Source organism: Macrotis lagotis, chromosome 1 (assembly GCF_037893015.1).
Source record: "Macrotis lagotis isolate mMagLag1 chromosome 1, bilby.v1.9.chrom.fasta, whole genome shotgun sequence".
NCBI classification, from domain to species: domain Eukaryota; kingdom Metazoa; phylum Chordata; class Mammalia; order Peramelemorphia; family Peramelidae; genus Macrotis; species Macrotis lagotis.
In genome coordinates this window covers 798,260,563-798,278,893 of record NC_133658.1, presented here as the reverse complement: position 1 = coordinate 798,278,893, position 18,331 = coordinate 798,260,563, and the positions used below count along the sequence as shown (strand labels likewise).

Below are 18,331 nucleotides of genomic sequence, written 5' to 3'. Positions count from 1 at the left end.
GAGGGGAGTGGGGGAGTGGTGCCTGGTCTAGCTCAGCAAAAGAATAAAATGCTGAGAGGTGATGGGACTTAATCTGGTAGTGTGAACAGGCTAAATTTATACAAGTGATTTAACACATTCATAGGTTTAGAATTAGGAAGATTTTGAGACATCAGATCCAACCCCCTTATTTTCCAGATAGGGAAGCTGAACTCCAGCAGAATTCCCATGATTTGCCCACAACATCTAGAATACTTAATCTTTGTGTGATCTCTGATTTCAAATTCAGCACTTTTTTTTACTATCCCATGTTACAACAGGGAAGAGACTGATCTAGTCAGGTAAGGGGACTAGGTTTGATTAAATGAGCACGAAAGTTCTTGTAAGGGAAGTCCATCAAGGAAGATGAATTGGTTGGCATTAGTGAGGTAGGGAACAGAGGTAATGAGGTGAACTAACTAGATCTTTATATATAGGTGGGTTTGATGTAATTTTGGGACAGCTAGGTCTATGTGAACAGAATGCCAGTCCTGGAGTCAAGAATGCCTGAATTCAAATTTTGGTCTCAGAGGCTGAGCAAGTCACATAACCCTGTCTACCTCAGTTCTTCAAATATAAAATTAGTTGGAGAAGGAAAATGGCCAAAGGGTTATTACAAAGAGTCAGATAGAAGTGAAACAATTGAACACAGATCTAGTTTATATAAACGTACTAGATCTTGCCACAGAGAGGAGCAAATCTGATGATGTAAGAGAATTCTTCACGGGGCATGTCTTATAGAAGAGGCCTCTGATGAAAAATGTCAGGGGAGAATCCCATGTACTTTTTCAGGTCTTACTATGTCATCTAAAAGCATTTGAAGGGAGAACAGTCTGGAAATAGGAGTCTTTTCTAGTCATTAGTTTCAGTGCTGTTGTTATTAAGTATCAATGTGATCTGAAAAAAGCCATATACTCCCAGAGAGAGCCCAATTTATTCAGTGAGTGATTAATTGTAGTAGAAAGAGTTCTTGTTCAGGTATGAATTGGACTAGATGACCTGAGGTCCCTAACAGTCCTGAAATTTTATTACTGATTAGCATGTAATGGAAAGAGCCCTGAACTAGGAGTCAGGAGACCAGTGTTCTACCCTTTATAAATGATAGCTTATTAGTATTTCCCAGCTTTTCCATTAACCAGATGGCTGACCCTGGACAAGTCATATGTCCTTTTCTGGATCTCAGGTCCTCTATCTATAAAATGAAGGTTTGGGAGAATGGCCTTTCTAAGGTCTCTGTGTTCTTGGGGACTTGTTCTAATATGTGTTCAGATGTGTGGATTTACTGCCTGTTGCTTCCTTCAATTTATCCACCATTCAATCTGTTCTAGCTCAATAATTAGGTGTTAACTGCCTGCTCTCTATAGAGTTCTGTGATCAGGAGAAAAGACAAGAGACTTGATATTCAATCTACACTCAGATAATATCATACTGGACAAGTCACTTTCTCTAAATCTCAGTTTCTTCATCTGTAATGTGGGGATAATAATGATTGTATTACCCATTTCAAGAGTTGTGGTGAGGAAAAATAATTTTGTAAACTATAAAACCCTGTATAAATGAGAGCATTATGATGAAGATGAATGACCTGTTCACAAGTAACTTTAATATATAATTGAACATAAGAGCACAAAAGAGTTGAAATAAAAGAGGGCCAAGTAATTTCTAGTTGGTTGGATGGTAAATAGTCAAAGATCAAAGGAAGAAGATTCCTAGAGGTAGCAGCATGAAGTATATCATTAAGGATAGGGAGGATTTTTAATGGAGGTTAATGAGGAGGATATTCAACATGTGGAGAAGTCACCTGGCTTAGTTGGGACTTACACTAGTGATAGTACTCTAAATTCTAGATAGAGAAAGATAAATTCCAGCCTTGAACTTGTTTCCTTCTTAGTGAAATGTGCCAGACCATCCCATAATGGTAAGTTTTGTCCCAGAGCTCCAACTTTTTCTTTGTTAAATTAGGAAATTCCTACTCCTAGGGAATTTTGATAGGACTCTCACTTGACAAGACATTTCTGAGAGGGTGGAGGTGGGGGGTGGTGGTATTTAAATTCTCCAGTTGGGGGTACTGTATGATTTGTAATGGCTTCTGCCTAACTCCTCTCTTGTGTCTCCACTTAAGCCACGCTGCTGATGAAACAGGCCTGGCCCCAGACCTCATCGTCCTGTGCCACTGAAGGTACCTTCCACCTCCCGGTGGACACTGGGACCGAGAACCGAACTTATCAAGCTTCGTCGGCGGCTTTCAGTAAATACTGCTTTCCTTCTCCTTGCTTTTCCTCCTCTGGAGACAACCAACCATGGGAGGGAGCTGGGGAAGGGAATGGTTTTGTAAATACTCAAGTACTTGATCCTAACAGGAGAGCTTCTTTATCTGAGAAGACTATTGTCTTCTGTCAAATTGATTCCTCTGGATGAGATGCATGGGGAAGGATGAGAGAAGAAGCCCAACCCCTACCCTTTCCCCATCAGCCACACAGCCAGATTGACCAACCCAGTTATTACAAAACACCATCAATCTGACTTTTAAGTAATCTTTAGCATCATCATCAGTCATTTGTTATTACTTATACTTTTGAATTTCAGTAGTCTCCTTGGTCTAGGTGTTTTCTTTGGTGATAGAGATTGTAGCCCTTCCACACTTTCATAAATGATAGCTAATAATTGCTAAGAGCCATCCTCTGCTGGCCCTCTGGTGATGAGTTTCTCCAAACTTGGCAAGTTCTAATGCTTAGATGATAAACATACTGGGCCTATACTGAAAGTCTTTACAGTTTCCCTGCAAGACCTTCCAGAGCTTATGCTCTGCTGGTATAGTCTTGAGAATCCAGGATCAGTGCTTTACAAAAAGGAGGCAATAGAGAACTAAAATGACTTGTACTTAGATTAGTACTTCAAAAATTAATTTTTTCTCTGTATATTTCATCCATCAATGCAAATTCCAGCCAACCACTTTCTACCTTTTGTTGATGTTAAGTTGTTTCAGTCATTTCCAGGTCTTCATGACCCCATTTGGGGTTTTCTTTGGAAATATTCTTTAGTGGTTTGCTGTTTCCTTCTCCAGTTCATTTTACAGTTGATCAGTTGAGGCAGCAGGGTTAAGTGACTTTCCCAGGGTCACCCAGCAAATAAGTGTCTGAGGTTGGATTTGAACTCAGGATGCTAAGTCTTCCTGTTTTCAGACCTTGGTGCTCTATCCATCATACAACCTGGCTGCCTTCTTTCTACCTTAGAACATAAGTATTCATGTATTACTGTGACTGAAAAAATCTTTACTTGGTGATAAATCCTGTCACCTTTTGTTTGACTAATTTTTAAATGACAGATACAAGGTCTGTTTCTGAGTCCATAAGACCTACCAAGAACTTGAACTGAGATGACATAACTTTCCAAAATCTAGGACTTACCTCCATACTATGATGACCATAAAAGGAAGACTATACTGAAAGAATAATAATAACAACAGTTCCTATTTCTTTTTTTATTTTATTTTATTTTTTTGCAAGGCAAATGGGGTTAAGTGGCTTGCCCAAGGCCACACAGCTAGGTAATTATTAAGTGTCTGAGACAGACACCGGATTTGAACCCAGGTACTTCTGACTCCAGGGCCAGTGCTTTATCCACTGCGCCACCTAGCCGCCCCAAACAGTTCCTATTTCTAAAGAGCTTGCCATTTACAAAATTATTTCACACACATTATGTCAGTTGATCTTCATAGCATCTGTGTGAGTTGGGTACTTCAAGTATTAGAAGAAGTGTGGCATAATAGATAAACCACTAAACTTGGAGTCAAGGTGACCTGGTTTGAATCCTTCTTCTGACATCTGCCATTGGTGTGAACAGCTATTGACTTAGTTTCCTCATCTGCAAAATGAGGATAATCTTATGGATGATCTCTATATTACAGGGTTGTTCGGAGGCCAGATTAAGAGAGTCCATTCAGGGGCGACTAGGTGGCGCAGTGAATAGAGCACTGGCCCTGGAGTCAGGAGTACCTGAGTTCAAATCCAGCCTCAGACACTTAATAATTATCTAGCTGTGTGACCTTGGGCAAGCCACTTAACCCCATTGCCTTGCAAAACAAAACAAGAGAATCCATTCATTCAGTCTGATGAACATTTACCAAGCATCTATTATGTACAAAGTATTGAGTGACCCTCTGAGGGTACAAAAAACAAAATGAAGCTTATAAAGCACTTTGTAAACTATAAAATGACATGCCCATGTAGGTTAGTATTATTATCTCCATTTTACAGGTGAAGAAAATAAGACGTAGTTGCACAATACATGGATATGGTACTTTATGTCCTACTTCCATACTCCTAAATTTTTAATCAAATTGCCAGTGATCCTTCTTGGAAACCTTAATCTAAGGACCATTTGACTAAAATTTAAAAAATTGTAGCAACTTGTGGAAGTAGGAGAATACACCTTGACATAGTCCTCATTCTATTGCACCAGACTTCCTGAATATAGTTACATACACAGAGTTGTGTGTTGCAATATACGTAAAAGTGACTGGAATTTACTTGTCTGATAAAGGTCATCTTCAGAACTGCCCTCCCTGGGGCAACTAGGTGGGCCAGTAGATAGAGCACCAGCCCTGGATTCAGGATGACCTGAGTTCAAATCTGGTCTCAGACACTTAATAATTACCTAGCTGTGTGACCTTGGGCAGACCACTTAACCCCACTGCCTAGCAAAAACCTAAAAAAAAAAAAAAAAAAAAAGAAAAAGAACTGCCCTCCCCTCCTCCCATAATAGGAAAGCTTGGATTTCTCAGGACACCTAGACCTGGTACTGTCTACCTTACTGAGTTGTTAAAAGAAAATTCTGTACCTGGAAGCAGTTGCTGTTATTATTCCTATAAGATGATAATCAGCACTTAGAGATGTCTAACCTCATCTGGGAGCAGTCTTCAAGAACCCATGTATGAATCCTATAGGTTACTTACATGATTTAATATTTCTTTGGCATAGATGTATCTGAGTTCACAAATTGGGTCGAATTCTCCAGAATCCAACTGTGCAATAGCACAATAAAATCCTAGTCCTTTTCTGTCAGAAATTTAGTACATGTGCTTTTGTTTGTTTTTCTTTTTTACAATATATACTTTATTTTGTTAACTATTTCCCAAATGCATGTAAAAAAATTAACATTCATTTTTAAAAAATTTGAATTCCAAATTTTCTTCCTCCTTTTTCTCCCCTTCTTTGAAAGGCAAAAATACTGATATTAATTATACATATGAAGTCATGCAAAGCTTAATTCTTTATTGGCCATATTGCACAAGAAAACAGATTCAAAAATCCCCAAGAAAAGTAAAGTGAAAAAATATATATATATATTCTGCATTCAGAGTTCATCAGTTCTTTCTTTGGAGGTAGCTGGCATTTTTCATCATGGTCCTTTGGAATTACCTTGGATAGATGGGTCTTATTGTAATGGGTCAGCATCAGAGATCTGAGTGACCATTTAAAAAAATCATTAGACTCATTTATTCCCCCCCTGACAAATCGGATCTTCCTGGTTCTTCTCTCTCTTGTAAAGCCAGAGGCTGATGAGTCTATTCCTCAAAGAGAATTGTCTAAACTGAGAGCTTAAACTGGAGGTTCCATGCAATAGTCTCACTAAAATTTTATTTTAAGTTCCAATCCCCCCCATACTTTTAAAAACAATTTCAGTATAATAGCTATTAACTTGAGAAATGAAATTCATCTTGCTATGTATGGAACTGACTCTCATGTGACTTTAGTTAATTGTAAGATGTTGTACAATGGGAAAGGGCATCAGACTTAAGAGTCAGTTGATCTGGGTTCAAGGTCCTAGCCTGCTATCTGGGCAAATCAGTCAGCTTCTATGGTCTTTGCTTCATCATTTATAAAATGTTTGAGTTGACCTGGGTGACCTCTAAAGATTCTTGCAACATTTTATAAATCTGTGGCTTCTGTTAAAAAAACACAAACTTCAAACCACAGGTCTTCAAAAACGTGACCCAGACGACAGCCCATGCAATTAAATAGTTCTCTTCACTCCCAGGGGAGTCTGTGAGGCCCTTATTCAGAGTCAATTTATTGATCTTGTTTTCTACTTCATGCAAAGGACCTTGGCTATTTGGTCTTTCAGATCATAGCAGATTAGAAGAGAAAAGAATAGGGATTGTTACAGGAAGGTATAGTGGTATCAGGGGATGTGGTGATCCAACAAGAAAGAAAACAGGAAAAATTCTTTTAAAAAAATAGAAAAACTTCCCAAACCCCAGTAGACTGGAGCCACACATTATAGGAGAAGAGTCCCCCACACTTCAGAATGCCATATGAATGTGAGTTATTATTGTTAACATCATCATTATTAATTATCCTTAATTTAAGTACATAATTTCATCTTTGTAAATACTCCCTCCCCTGTTATACTACAGTTCCTCCATTCTTTAAGCCATGGGATTATAGATTTAGAAGAAGAAATTTTAGACCTCGTATTATCCAACCCCATCACTTTACAGTTGAAGAAAATGAAGTTTAGCGAAGTTAAGTGACTTGTTTTTAGTCACATGGATAAGTAGTAGAGCCAAGATTTGAATACTAAACCTCTGACTCTAGATCCATCAGTCTTTTCATCTGGTGTCTAAAGACTTGAGTTTAAATCCTGCTTGTGCCATGTCTGCCAGAATGTTCCTTATTATCCAGTCATAGTTTTGTTTTCTCTTGTTTTAAAAGGTTTTGAGAATTATGAGTCACCTCCATTTATGGTGGACCATCATACAGTGCTTTATAAATTATAAGACTAATCATGACATGGAGAAATATCATCATCATTTTTATTGTTGTTATTGTAATAGCCATACTATAGAGTAGAGTCTTTGAGAGAGGGGCATCTTTTACACTACAATTTTAAATTGATCTAACTGATTCATTTGGCTAGGCTCTCATTGTTTTGCTCTCCTTACTCCCTAAATCCCCTTCTTTAGCTTCCATTTTCAGCACAGTCCTGAATGTTGGAATGGTGATCCTAAGCCATCAGGAAAGGATACTTGGAAAGACATGTAAACTCCATTTTAGATTTTAAAAAAATTTTTTAAGTCTTTTTTTTAGGGGTTTGTTGTTTTTTTTTTTTTGCAAGGCAAACAGGGTTAAGTGGTTTGCCCAAGGCCACACAGCTAGGTAATTATTAAGTGTCTGAGACCAGATTTGAACCCAGGTAACTCCTGACTCCAGGGCTGGTGCTTCATCCACTATGCCACCTAGCTGCCCCCAAAAATTTTTTAAATCTTTAAAAAATATTTTTTAAATTAAATAAATAAAATTAATGATCAGAAAAGCCCTCAATTCCCCAAGAAACACATGTCCCCTGGAGTGGTTCATTCCCAAAGATCTGAGATCTTCTTAGGTCTGTTATGAAGACTGCTTTTGACATTGGCATCCTTGCAAATTAGTTCCATCCATCATCTTGTGGTTTTAACCCTAAATTCTGCATCTACTAAGCTGTATTCAAACCTGCAGGAAAAAGAGAATCCTGGGGCCTGTGAAACTCCTTTCCCTTCCCATCAGACCTAGGTCTTCCTTATCCGTTGCTGAATTTTAAGAAGATCATTTGTTTAAATCTGACCTTAGAATGTTAGAACTGGAAGGATCTTAGAAATCATCAAATCCAACCTCTGGTTTTACAGAGAAGAAAACTTTGGCCTAGAGAGACCATGATTTGCTGTGAGCCATGCAGGGAGGGAGAATTAGGATTTAAACCCAGGATTTCTAACTCCCCAATCAAGTGTTCTTTTAATTCTGTTATATTGCTTCTTCAAGCTTGTGGAGGGAAAAAATCCCTGCATATGTACTTCGCTTTCCGAACACCCCCTGCCCCCATGACTTTGGTCATCTGTTCTCACCACATGGTAATATAATTTCCAAATATGTCTGTGATCTTACCCAAGTGAATCCTTCCTCCCAGGAGCAAAAAAGAAAGCCATGATACATTTCTGTTAATTGTTTCTTGAGTTGTTACACACACACACACACACACACACACACACACACACACACAAAAACAGGGTTGGGGGGGAGATGAATGAAAATGAATTTATCTTGATTAGGTCTCCAATTAACAGCAGCCCTTTGAGGTAGTTTTAAGGTACTTTTATTGCTGACTTTGCAACTAACTATATGGCTTGAAGCAACTCATTAAAAAGGTTTGCTGAAAAAAATGATTTTGTCCTTAAAGAGTTGGTTGGCCTTTAAGCAGAAAATTCAGTTAGAAGACATCCCCCCTGGGGTGGCTAGGTAGAGTAGTGGATAAAGCATTGGCCTTGGAGTCAGGAGTACTGGGGTTCAAATCCGGTCTCAGACATTTAATAATTACCTAGCTGTGTGGCCTTGGGCAAGCCACTTAATCCCATTGCCTTACAAAAACTTAAAAAAAAAAGAAGACATCCCCCCAAGATTTTGTTTTTCTTTCTTTTTCAATGAAGGGGGCAGGTGGGAGAGAAGGTAGATCTTTAATTGAAAACAAAATAAAATTCAACTTTAAAAAAAAGTATCCTCCAACCAGATGAGATAAGATAAAATGCTGTCCTGCTTTTACCTGGTGAAACAAATATTATGTAGGTATGGGTTGAAAAAATTGAGGATATTTAACCTGAAGAAGATAGAGAGGAAAAGTTAAGTGCTTTGAGGTTAAAATAATTTTAATTTTAATTTTTCTATCTCAAGCACTTAATATAGGGTAAATGAATAGAAGGCATATTTCAGGTCAGAAATATGTCTGAACTGAAAAGGCCTTTCGAATATAGAATGTCAGGGCTGTAAAGAATTCTAAGAACACAGATTATCTGAGGAGAAAATATAACCCAAGTTGTGAGAGCTGGTAACCCCTAGATATCATCTAGTCCAATATCCTTATTTTATTTTGAGGTGTTTATATTATAAAGTATTTATGTGTATGTGTTTGTATATAGTGGTTAAGAATGCTGGACCCAAGTCAGGAAGATTCATCTTTATATTTATATATAGCATATTTATATTATAATGCCTCTATATATAGCATATTTATATTATAAAATACTTGTTCTATGGTGAAGTGTAATTAATCCCTCAGCTCACTTAAATGTGAGAGTACCTCTTTTGAATCAACCCGAAGGTGTTAAAGCTAGAGAAGAAAAATCCTTAACCAGTATGGAAAAAGTGAAAGACACTGAATGAAAGGACTTTGCATAAGAATTATATCAGTATTGGCTGAAGAGCCTCAGTTATGCCTCATTAGAGTGTTTGTATAAAATAATAAGCCAGCTTGGAACCTGTACCTTCCAATAAGTCTGCCTTGCAAGTGCAGTTCCAGCCTAACCCCTGAGCTGGAATCACATGAGGAGAATCCTTTCCTCCCCCTTGATCACTGAAAGCTAGTTAAGTCTGACTTGTTAATTCTTACCAACAGATAATCATTGTGGGAATTCCAGTGGTGAGGGTTTGTGAACAAGGAGTATTAAAGAAACATCCCCTCCTATCCCCTCAGTGTTAGGACCTAGAACCTTGAGGGGAGAGATAGCTTCTTGTAGGATGCTCAGCCTGCCAGTACAAATGAGAGTGTGGAGGGAGTACCTGAGAAATGATCTAGTCCAGTTCTCTACAAGATGAGAGGTGATCATCCAGTTTCTGCTTAACCACTTTCAATAATAGTCTCATTTCATCTCAAAGCAAAATATTCCATTCAGGTGGGATGGGTTGTTAGAAAGTTTCCCTTATACTGAACTTTGATATCATATCCTTATGTCAGTTAATCTAGGACTTTATTAACATTGTTCTAGAACTAGCTCTTCTGAGCTAGTCATAAATAAATATTAAATTCTATATGAGGTTCTTTGACAAGCTTTGTTGGGCCATGTTGTACAGATGGTTGACCTCCCCTGTTATTAAAGGAGTTAATGCATTGAACTAGATGATATCTAAGGTGCCTTCCAATTTGGAGAATGTATGATTCTAAAATTCTGTGATTTTAAATTTACCATAGGAATCTTTTGAATAGCAAGCTACACAATTCATTATTTTAAAATGGAGTTACATTCAACTTTACAGAAACAAATTTAATATATTGGATATGTTACCTCATTGATGCCAGCTCCTACTAAGAACATAATGTTTCATGAGGATGGAAGAAACTTGCAGATCTGATGAAAGCTTTAAACAGGCAATGCTTGACTCCTAACAGTTCACTGGATTCTATGGTGAGGAAATTGAGAGTCACACAAAGAGAAAAATCTGTAGAAGTGCCTTGTATTTCCTGGAAAATATGTCTTTCTCTTCCACATTTATACACCAGTGCTCAGACCTCAGGAAATTGAGTGAATTTACCATTTTAATCCATTCATGGGATTTTTTTTTTCCCCTATGTAGGATGGAACTCATGAAATCATGGGCAAGATAAATGTTCAAGAGAGGCATGTCAGAAAGAATGATAGCAGAGTAGTCACAGTATACAGAAGAGAGAAGTAGGAGAAGAAGAGGAGAAGCTTCCCAGCATGCAGCTTTCCCTAACACCTCTTCCCTTGGGAGGTGGCACCTACTTCATTGTGGGGTGTCATCACTGTGCCCCTTTCTGAGCATGTCCTTGGGTTGTGATTGGAGACACCTGAATGCCTCTCTTCAAGTAATTCCCTCCCCTCCATAACTTGGAGATTGGGAGGATTTTCCAGAATCATAATGATTATTGCTCCAGTTTAGGTAATTGGAGCAAGCTGTATTTTGAATAGAAGACCCACAATTTATTTTCTAAATGACTTCCTCTAGAAACAGAAAAATTATTTTAACAGAGAAGGCTTTAGCACTGAAGATCCTTTATATGACCTTGTTTCATCAATAAGAAGTTGTAATGGAGAGGAGAAAAATGTGAAGAAACTTTGAAGGCAAAAATGAGCTTTGCTGTGAATGTTCCTAAACATAAAGAGGGGCCAGCAAAAAAAAATGTGCTTTGAAGGTTTGGCCGAAGCTATTCTTGTCAACTAGAAAGCAAAATCTATTATTGGAAAAAATGTTTTTAAAATTTAAAGCACAAGGATGCTTTGAACTTGGAGGATTGTTATCCCCATCCCTGGAGATTGAGGGGAGTGATAGTCCAGAATTTTTCTTAAAGGACATTCAGTTAATGTTTAAAAGCTAAATATGAATTTGAATGCATGTTATGCAGGTGACTATGAATACAGATAACCTGTACTTTGTGGATAGTGTTTCAGAACAACAAATTTGTAGTCTTTCTGCTTTATATGATGTTTAAATGTATTTCAGTATGCTTTGATATGCAGCAAACATTGACAACAAAACCAGTGATTTTTGTATTATCTATAATTCTCTTTTTTTTTTTTTAAGATTTTTTTCAAGGCAATGGGTTTTAAGTGGCTTGCCCAAGGCCACATGGCTAGGTAATTATTAAATGTCTGAGGTTGGATTTGAACCCAGGTACTCCTGACTCCAAGGCCGGTGCTCTGTTCACTGCTCCACCTAGCCGCCCCTCTATAATGCTTTTGATAGAAAAGAATTCTTTCTTGATACTTTGGACCTTACCTCTGAACTCTTCATGAAATAGTGACTGAAATTAAACTGCTCAAAATAATTTGTGAATTGGACGACTTGGTTTCTTTTAGATGTAATTAGTCTTTCGATTTGGCAGTGGGTGACAAGTGTTCCCTGTAGGTCTTAAATTGGCAAAGAGGAAAGACCAGAAGCAACAGATTATTGCTACTGTATATCCTTTTTGTGCTAATTTCATCTCTTAAATCTATCAAATACTTATTAGATTCCTACTGGATGCCAGACACTGCTTGGCTCTGGGGTTACAAATGTAATCCGTGCTGGCAAGAGGTTGCATTCTTCTGTACACACACACACACACACCCAATAAAACATAATGAAATACAAGGGGAGAAGAATCATGTGGACAGAAGTACTTGAGCTGGTTCTTAGAGCAATAGAAGGGCTTATCTGAGGTGTGAGTGAGAAAGGAGCTTTCCACCTGTGTGGTGTGACTAGCATAAGAGACCCAGAGAAGCAAGAGAGAGTTACATGGGAGGAACAGAAAGGTCAGGCTGACTGGATTGATGAGTGGAGGAGGGAGCATCTTGTCCAACCAAAGAAAAAATAGGAAAGGCTTTTAAAAACTAGAGGAGTTTAGATTTGATTGTAACTGTCAACAGGAACCTCTGGAGTTTATTGAGTAGAGAAATGACATAATCAGATCTGTGCTGAAGGTAAATTACTTTGGCAGCATTTTGGAGGATGAACTGGAGTTGTCCATGAACTGGTGATGTCTTGATTTGATGTCTTGATTTGCTAATGAATTGGATTTAGGTGAGGCAGTTTCACAAAGTCATCAGCCTCTCTCTCCCAGAGACATCCAAATCTGTGTCATGACAAAAGTCAGGATGGCTGGTGATGGTCCTGGATGCAGTGGATGACCTTGGCATTTTCTATGAATGACCAAGCTCTTGAGTGCTCCATCATGCCTTCTTTAGCTGCCTTCATGACTGTTGGAACAAATTGTTCTTGTCTCCCCATTCTGCATGTCTTCACATGCTTGGGATAGACATCCCCCTAACTCTCTTACAGGTTTGAGGCTGTCTTGTTTACCTTTAACCTGGTTTAGCCCATTTGCTGAGGCAGTTATACCAGGGTATGATCACTATACAAACTACAGCTTCTTGAAACTAGCCAAGAGGTGGATAAGCAACTTTGAAAAGCAGCAAGCCCTCCCATCAAAGGCTTTAGTCATCCATAAACACATCATACACTCCAGTGGATTGGGAGATCCAGTTAGGGAGACCAATTAGGAAGTTTCTTCAAAAATCAAGAAAAGAGTTAATGAGATCCTGAACCGTGATGGAAACTCTGTGAATGGAGAGAAGGGATCAGATGTAAAAGATATCATGGGGATAGAATTGGCAACATTTGGAAACTAATTGGAGATGTGGAATAAACAAGAGTGAGGAACTGAGTATAAAGTCAGTTATAGACTCAAAAGTAGAAAAGACCAGAAACAAAATACACCTAGCTAGCTCTAGTAAATAAATATATATTTGAATCTTGAACTTTGAATCTGCCTTTAAAGTGCAAGGAGAGGGAGAGAATTGTTTACTATCATAAAGGGTAGCTACAATGTAGACAGAAGAATTTGCAATTGAGAGGTATATTAAGTCTAAGGAAGAAAAGAGAGGGAAAAGGAATGAGGAATGACTTTTTTCCAGTACATAAAGGACTATCCTGGGCAGAAGAAGGAAACATTCTACTTGACCTAGAGTGGGCAAAACTAGAAACAGGGGTGGGAGGTAGTGGCACAGAAAAAAATGCATATAAGATCTCTATAGCCTTTGATACTGTTCATCACCCTCTCCTCCTTGAGACTCTCCTTTCACTAGGTTTTCAGGCCATCATTCTCTCCTGGTTCTCCTATCAGATTGCTCCTTCTCAATTTCCTTTGTTGGATCCCTATCCAGATCATGCTCTCTCATTATAATTGAACCCCAAGGTTCTATCCTGAGCTCTCTTCTATAATATTTCACTTGGTGTTCAGTCGCTCCTATGGATTTAATTACTATTTCTATGTAGATGATTCTCAAATCTTCTTTCCTACCCCAGTCTCTCCATTGATATACAATCTGACATCTCCCACTGCCTGTCAGACATCTCAAACCAGATATCCAGTAGTGATCTTAAACTCAATGTCCAAAACAGAATTCATTATCCTTTCTCCCCTAAACCCTTGCTATCCCTTCCCCCTTGGCTTTCCTCTTACTAGAGAGGGCGATACCATCCTCTCAGTCTCTCAAGCTCAAAACCTAGCTGTCATCCTGTCCTCTCACTACTTTTATCTGCCATATCCAATCCATTGCTAAGGCCTTTCTCTTTTACTTTTGTCTTACCTCTCAAATATGCCCCATTCTATTCTCTGACACTGCCACCACTCTGTTGCAGACCCTCATAAACCCATGCCTGGATAACTGCAAGTCTGCTGGTGAATCTGCCTGCTCCAAGTCTCTCTCACTCTAATCCATCCTCCATTCATTCACCGAAAATGATTTTCCTAAAACATAGATCTGACCGTATCATCCCCTTTTTCAATAAGCTGTGGTGGCTCCCTAGTCCCTTCAGAATCAAATATAAAAGGCTCTGTTTGGCTTTATAACTTGACCCTCTCTTCCCTTTCTAGTCTTGTGTCCTATTCCTCACATACTCTTTGATCCGGTGATGCTAGCCTCCTTGCCTTTTATTCCATCTTCTGGTTCTGGGCATTTTCTCTGACTGTCCCCATACCTGGAATGCACTCCCTTGTCTCTACCTAATGACCTTCCTGGCCTTCTTTAAATTCCAGCTAAATGTCTGTCTTCTAAAAGAAACCTTTTCCAATCCCTCCTAATTTTATTGCCTTACCTTTCTTAATTATTCCTATTTATCCTCTTTATAATTTGTTTATGCATATTTATCTGTTGGCTTCTCCATTAGATTTTGAGGGTAGGAACTCTTTTGCCTCTTTTTATGTTACCAAAGTTAGCCCAGTGCTTTTTGATTAATTGATTGAAGCTAGAAATGGACTATTACTGTATAGGGAATCATGTGTACATAAAGTTATTCTAACTGGAGTGTAGAGAATTTGAGGGGAGGCATTGTAATCATTGTGAAAAGAGAGACTGGAGCCAGATTGTCAAGAACCTTAAACATGACATAGATTACTTCATGTTTGATGCTAGAGTCACATGAGAACCATTGGAGCTTCTTCAGCCTAGAAGACATATGGATCTGTGCTTTAGAAGTATAAATTTGGTAGTTGTGTGGAGGATGCATTGTAAACAGGAGAAACAGGATCCAAGGAAGCCAGTTGGGTTAGCTCTGGAATCCTGATCTGAATGAGGGTCTTTGTGCTCAGATTCAGAAAAGGAGGACTAATGTAAGAAATGTTGGACTGGGATCCAGGAACCAAAGAAAGGGAAACATGGTGGAGATTATTTGGGTGAAGATCAATGGAGGCACAAACAGAAGTGACATTGTAGTATACTACAAACTATCTAGACAGAAAGAGAAAATAAATGAGGAGTATGGCCAATAGATCAAAGTCTGGCTCTGTGCCATGCTGGAATAATTAATCTGGATTTTTCTGGAATACTTTCTGCTAAAAGCAGAGCAACAAATAATTTCTTGCTTGTCGTTAATGAAAATGTCATGCTTCCAGGAAGGGGAGAGAATTATTATTCTGGACTCTAGTGGGAGCTTGGGTGGGCCCTAGGGCTATTACAGCTGTTGTGACCACAGCCTATATTCCACCCACAGACTCTTGACTTCATCCCAGTTAATACTTTGAATTATAAAAGTATTGGCCTGGGAGTGGAATTGGCCTGGGAGTGGAAAAGGTTGTTAGACATATTTTCCTGAGTGTTACTGCCTATTGGACCCTTCAGTTCCTGAGAATGATCACAAATATCCTTTTTATTCTTGTATTATGTTTTTTGCACTCAGTTATTAAGTGTTTTAATTGAATTTTATGATTCATCAATATTGCATTTAAAAGAAGCTTGAATCAATTAGAATAAGCTAAACTTAGGTATCACTTCAAATATGTACCTTATTCTCAGGTGAGGTTCTCACCAACTGGTTGCTAATGTTAAAAATGATTTTGGAATTTGTTTTACAGTTAGAAGTAACATTAATCTTGGATTTTTCAAGATCAGATTTCAGAAGCAGGATAGGTAGCCTCCCATAGACAAAAATTCTGGAGAAATCAGCCAAGGGTGGAGAGGAAAGCTTTCCAAAACTAAATTCTGAAGGCACATAAATAATTCTGATAAGGGGAGAGAGAATCTTCTTAAGACTAATGTGAATCGGGGCAGCTAGATGGTGCAGTGGATAGAGCATCGGCCCTGGAGTCAGGAGGACCTGAGTTCAAATGCGGCCTCAGACACTTAATAACCCCATTGCCTTGAAAAAAGCAAAAACAAACAAACTAAAAAAAGACTAATGTTAAGGATGTTATGGAAAAAAAGATGTGCAGCAGATGAAAGCAAAAGAACATATAGAAAAATTTGGCGTAGTTTTCTAAGAGTAAATGACCATTGAAGATGGTAGCTATATTATGGGAAAAGGAGATGTTGAGATTAATGGAATTATAATTGTTAGCATATAGCTTTATATAAAATGATTGCATTTGAGTCTCACAGTAGCCTTGTGAATTTAAATACTATTATTATTCTTATTTTATAGACGAGGAAGCCAGAGACTCAGAAAAATTAAGTAACTTAACAGATATTTGAATCAAGATCCAAATCCGGGTCTTTCTGATTCCAAATTCATAATACCATTCTGTCTCTTAAAAAAAGATCCCACTCCCATGTGTTTAACTCTAATTTCTGTGCTGATGATTCATGGATGGAGGGAGGGAGGGATGGATGGAGCTGGAGCTAGCTAGAAAGACAGACAGAGCTAAAAAGAGAATCTATATTCATTGATCAACTGATAGATAGATGCCTAGATCTCTATCCAGCCCCATTCCCTCTTGATCTTTAGCCCCGCATCACCAATTGCTTCTTGGATATTTCAAGATGCCCTGGAAATATCTCAAGCTTGACATTTCCAAAACTTAACTAATTTACTTTCCCTCTAAATCATACAACTTTCAAATTTCTCAATTGACACAAAGATACCACTAATCCTTCCAGATCAAAAAGCAGCATTATTCTTTATTCCACATTCTCCTTTGCCCCAAATATCCAGCAAGTTGCCAAATTGCCATTTGCACCTTAACAATATCTCAGTTGATCCAAACTCTCATTTTTTTGTTGCCTTCATTATTGCAACCACTCCTTAATTTGCCTCCCTTACTTAAGCTTTCACCTCCCTAATTCATCCTAAATACTGATGCTGAAATAATTTTCTTTAAGCACAGATTTGATCATGTGATTCCTCTACTCAGTCAACACCCCACCCCATACCTCTTGGCTCTAGGATCAAAGATAAATTTCTCCGTTTGACTTTGAAATCTTTTAACCAACTGAATCTAACATATCTTCCCAGCTGCCTTGGTCCTTGCTTCCCCCTTCTGATCTCTGCAGTCCAAACTGGCCTTCTTTCTGTTTCTTACATGGAATGTTCTGCCTCCTGATTACATGCCTTTGTTCTAATTGTTCTCTATACTTAGAGTATATCACTTCCTCAGCTTTTCTCCATAGAATCTTATTCTTTTTTTTGTGGGGGGGTTGCAAGGCAGTGGGGTTAAGTGACTTGCTCCAAGGTCATGTAGCTAGGTAATTATTAAATATCTGAGGATGGATTTGAACTCAGGTCCTCTGGACTCCAGGACCAGTGCTCTATCCACTGCTTTTTCTTTAAGATAAATCTCACCCCTCATCTAGTAACCTTACTCCCAATTACCTTATTTAGCCACTTTGTGTGTGTGTGTGTGTGTGTGTGTGTGTGTGTGTGTATTCTTGTCTCCCCTATTTGATTATAAATGCATTGTAAGGATTCTTTCATCCTTTGTACTTGCATCCCTAACACATAGTTCTGTGACTGAAGCAAAGTAGCTGCTTATCGATCAATTGTTGATTGAAATGAAATGGAAAGATGATGAATAAGTAGAGAGTTCTTTTCTCGCTTCTGTTTTCTCTGCCAAGAAGGAGTTTTGGATTGGCAAGAATAAGTAAAAATGACTGAGGCAATGAAAACCAAGATAAAGAAAGAGGAAGAAAATAGAGAGCTGTTTTTGATAAGTTCAACTCAACAGGCCCAAGTTAACTCTCTCCCTTGCTAAAAGAACTGGCTGATGTTTTTGCTAAGCCACTCTCAATGATCTTTTAAAAGAAGTAAAGTATGGAAAAGGTGTCATGTAACTAGAGAAGGGCAAAAGTCCTAGGTTCTAAAAAGAGGGAAAAAAAGATGGAGCCTGTTACATATGCCAATGAGTTTTACTATTTCTGATAGTATTCTAACACATGTTAAGGAGTTGGTTACTAAACATCTAGAAAAGGAAAAAGTGATCAAAAAGGGGCAGAAAGACTTACTGAAGAACTCATCATGCTAGACTAATCTCAATTTTATTTTTGATAGAGCAGTGTTAGTAGATAACCTCTCCTTTGTAGTATCTGCAAATCATTAACTTCCTTGGGCTTCAAGTCCCTCTTTTTTTTAAAAAATTTTATTTATTCAAGGCAATGGGGTTAAGTGACTTGCCCAAGGCCACACAGATAGGCAATTATTAAATGTCTGAGATAGGATTTGAATTCAGGTCCTCCTGACTCCAGGGCTGGTGCTCTATCTACTGCTCCACCTAGCTGCCCCTTCAAATTCCTCTTCTA

At 38.3% G+C, this 18,331-nt stretch overlaps 1 protein-coding gene across 10 annotated transcripts in view; it reads left to right on the top strand.

The window, feature by feature from the left end:
- The window catches only part of FAM168A (family with sequence similarity 168 member A), a 238,127-nt gene that overhangs the window by 193,214 nt on the left and 26,582 nt on the right, over positions 1 to 18,331 (top strand). For 9 of the 10 annotated variants that reach the window (XM_074216834.1, XM_074216842.1, XM_074216840.1 and 6 more), the window contains one exon: positions 2,141 to 2,266. The exons of the other annotated variant lie outside the window; for it this stretch is intronic. In XM_074216834.1, coding sequence (XP_074072935.1) covers positions 2,141 to 2,266 — 126 coding nt within the window. The remainder of the gene's footprint in view (positions 1 to 2,140; positions 2,267 to 18,331) is intronic. 10 annotated transcript variants of the gene reach the window in all.